This window comes from Trypanosoma rangeli (genome assembly GCF_003719475.1).
Source record: "Trypanosoma rangeli strain AM80 chromosome Unknown Tra_15.4_contig_00636, whole genome shotgun sequence".
Classification (NCBI taxonomy): Eukaryota; Euglenozoa; class Kinetoplastea; order Trypanosomatida; family Trypanosomatidae; genus Trypanosoma; species Trypanosoma rangeli.
Window position 1 is genome coordinate 1 of NW_021706383.1, and position 2,558 is coordinate 2,558.

A 2,558-nucleotide genomic window follows, 5' to 3' on the forward strand; every position below is an offset into this window, starting at 1 on the left:
CACACGTGGCCGGGGAGAGAGATGTGCGGAGGGTGTTTTGCAGCGGGGCGTAGATGTTTTTTTTTTTTTCATTTTGCTTGGCGTTTTATTATCAATTATTATTACTTCACAAGACACAGGTCAGTTCTTTGGGCTTCGCAATCGTAACCGCACTTGGCGCCTCTGTTTGAGAGCCAAATGAACGCTTCGCACGGCCACGCGCACCATGGAATGCACGGCAGTGACGGCGCCGTGCACGGGGGCCACCATCACCACGGCGGGTGCAGCGGCGAGAAGGGGCCGTACTCGGTGGGACTGCACGTGGCGGGCTTTTTTATTCTTTTGGTTGCGTCGCTTCTGGGGACACTGATCCCACTTGCCGGGAAGTACGTGCCGTGCCTGCAGATGAACCCGTTTTTGTTTGTCGTTGGGAAGTGCGCGGCAACTGGTGTGGTGCTGGCGGTTTCCCTACTCACCATGGTTCTTCACAGCATACACAGCTTTTCGGAGGGGTGTGTGCCCAAGGCTCTCAATTCAAATACATACGACGCGTTTGCATTGCTCTTCGCAATGCTTGCGGCGATGCTGATGCATCTGTTTGATGTCGTCTTGGATGGCATGCTGCAGAGCTGGTCGGCTTGCGACGCTGGCGCCCAGACCTCGACAACTATTGGAGTGAGGAGCGGGGAGCAGGACAAAGGCTGTGAATGTGAGGGCGCATGCGGTGTGGAGGGGTGCGGAGATCGACCAGGACCGAGTTGTGAAGCCGGGGGGTGCTGCCAGAATCGTGGGGCTCTTGCGGCAGCGCGCCTCAACAGTGCGAGGCGTGTCGCCGCCGCAGTGTTAATGGAGTTTGGCTTGGCCTCGCACAGTGTGTTTTTGGGCCTTTCCGTGGGCATTGCGAGCGACACACAGATGCGGACGCTGCTTATCGCGTTGTCGTTCCACCAGCTGTTGGAGGGAGTTGCGCTGGGCTCGCGGCTGGTGGAGGCCTCCATGAGTGTACTGGTCGAGGTGGCAATGACTCTAATCTTTTCCTTCTCTGTGCCCCTGGGAATCGCGATTGGCCTCATCACGGTGGCGGGGACAAATACTTCCATGACTGGCCCGGCGTTCGTGACGCTGCAGGGGGTGGTGAACGCCCTGGGCGGCGGCATGCTGCTGTACATTGCCTTTTCTCTGATTTTCAAGGACTTCCCGGCCGACATGCGGAGCATCGCTGGGCCGACCGCGGCGCACGCTGGGTGGAAGCGGTGCGCGATGTTCGCGGCCTTCTGGGGGGGCACGGGCGCCATGGCTGTTCTTGCCAACTGGCATTAGCCGCGTGTCCTGCTCCGACGCGTTGCGGTGGGCAGTGGGGCGCGTCGAGGGGAGGGGGGTGGAACGTGCATGCATGCGGGTGTAGGAAAACAAAGTGAACGAGTTTTGAGGCATTTTTTTTTTTGAATGTAGATTTTTTTTTGCCTCTTGCCCTGAAATGAATGTAATGGAACGGTGTAATGGAGGCGGAGAAAAAGGCGAAATAATAATAAGGACGTCCCCAGAACACTGTGCTGAATTGGTGCAGTGTGCTCGCTTCTCCCCGCTCGGTCCCACCTTCCCCGCGAGTGCTGCGAGTGCCCGCTCGCCCCCAACCCTCCCCGTGCGGGAGGCGACGGGTGAGTGACGCGACGCCTTTAGCACCTCACCCTTTGAGCCGTCACGCACTAGTGCGTCGGCACTCAGAGGTCGCCCGGGATTTCTGTTGGGCGAGGGCGAGCAGGGGAAATATGAATTGCCTTCTCCCTCCTATTGCCTTTTTCCAAATTTTTTTTTATGCGTAAAAGCGGGGTGCGGACTACTTGGGCGACTCGCTCGCCATGTTTCTTTTTGCCACGCGTGGGGTGTGGGAAGTGCGGCGATGGTGGCTGCCCCGTTTTCGGACCATGCCACCGGTACATTTGTTTCTTTTTGTGCCTGTTTTTGGTTGGCGGCCCACTTCAAGTGGGCGCCGGGGTGTTTGCCTCGCGGAGCGACGGGAACTCACACGTGCGTCTTTATTTTGGTTGTTGTTGTTGTGTGGTGCCGTCGCGAATGTGCCTTCGTGGCCCGCGGGCGATGCGTGCAGGCGTTTTTACTCACCTCCGGCGTCTTCCCTCCACGGACCCGCTTTTGTTTCCCCACCCGCCGCCAAAGAGACAAGAGCGAAGAAACGAGAAAAAAAAAAGGAAAGCCACATTTTTATTGCGGCACCCACCCTATTTTTCCCCGGCAAGGTCAGCGGCACCGTGTAAAGCAGTGCATTTTTTCCAAGTCGTGCTTCGATGCAGGCGGGGATGGAGCCTTTGCAGCCGCCGGCTTACACGGCACAGATTGCTACCCGCCCCGAGCTCACCTGCGCCGCCTCCAAAGGTGAATACAGCGTTGCGCTCCACATTGTGGCAATTTTTGCTGTTTTGATTGCGTCTCTTCTGGGGACGATGCTTCCGCTGGCAGGCAAGTACGTCTCCTGCCTTCGACTGCATCCTTTCGCCGTCGCCATTGGTAAGTGCATCTCCTCAGGGGTGTGATGGCCGTTGCCATGGTGCACATGATGAACC

General features: G+C 57.8%; 1 protein-coding gene across 1 annotated transcript; it reads left to right on the plus strand.

Annotated features, from left to right (window-relative positions):
* Window positions 1–177: 177 nt before the first annotated feature.
* On the plus strand, window positions 178–1,299 carry TraAM80_09633 (putative cation transporter; the record flags this gene model as incomplete). Its single annotated transcript, XM_029386303.1, has 1 exon — window positions 178–1,299. One exon carries the CDS (start codon window positions 178–180, stop codon window positions 1,297–1,299), a length of 1,122 nt encoding a protein of 373 aa, XP_029233839.1.
* Between the last annotated feature and the right edge of the window lie 1,259 nt (window positions 1,300–2,558).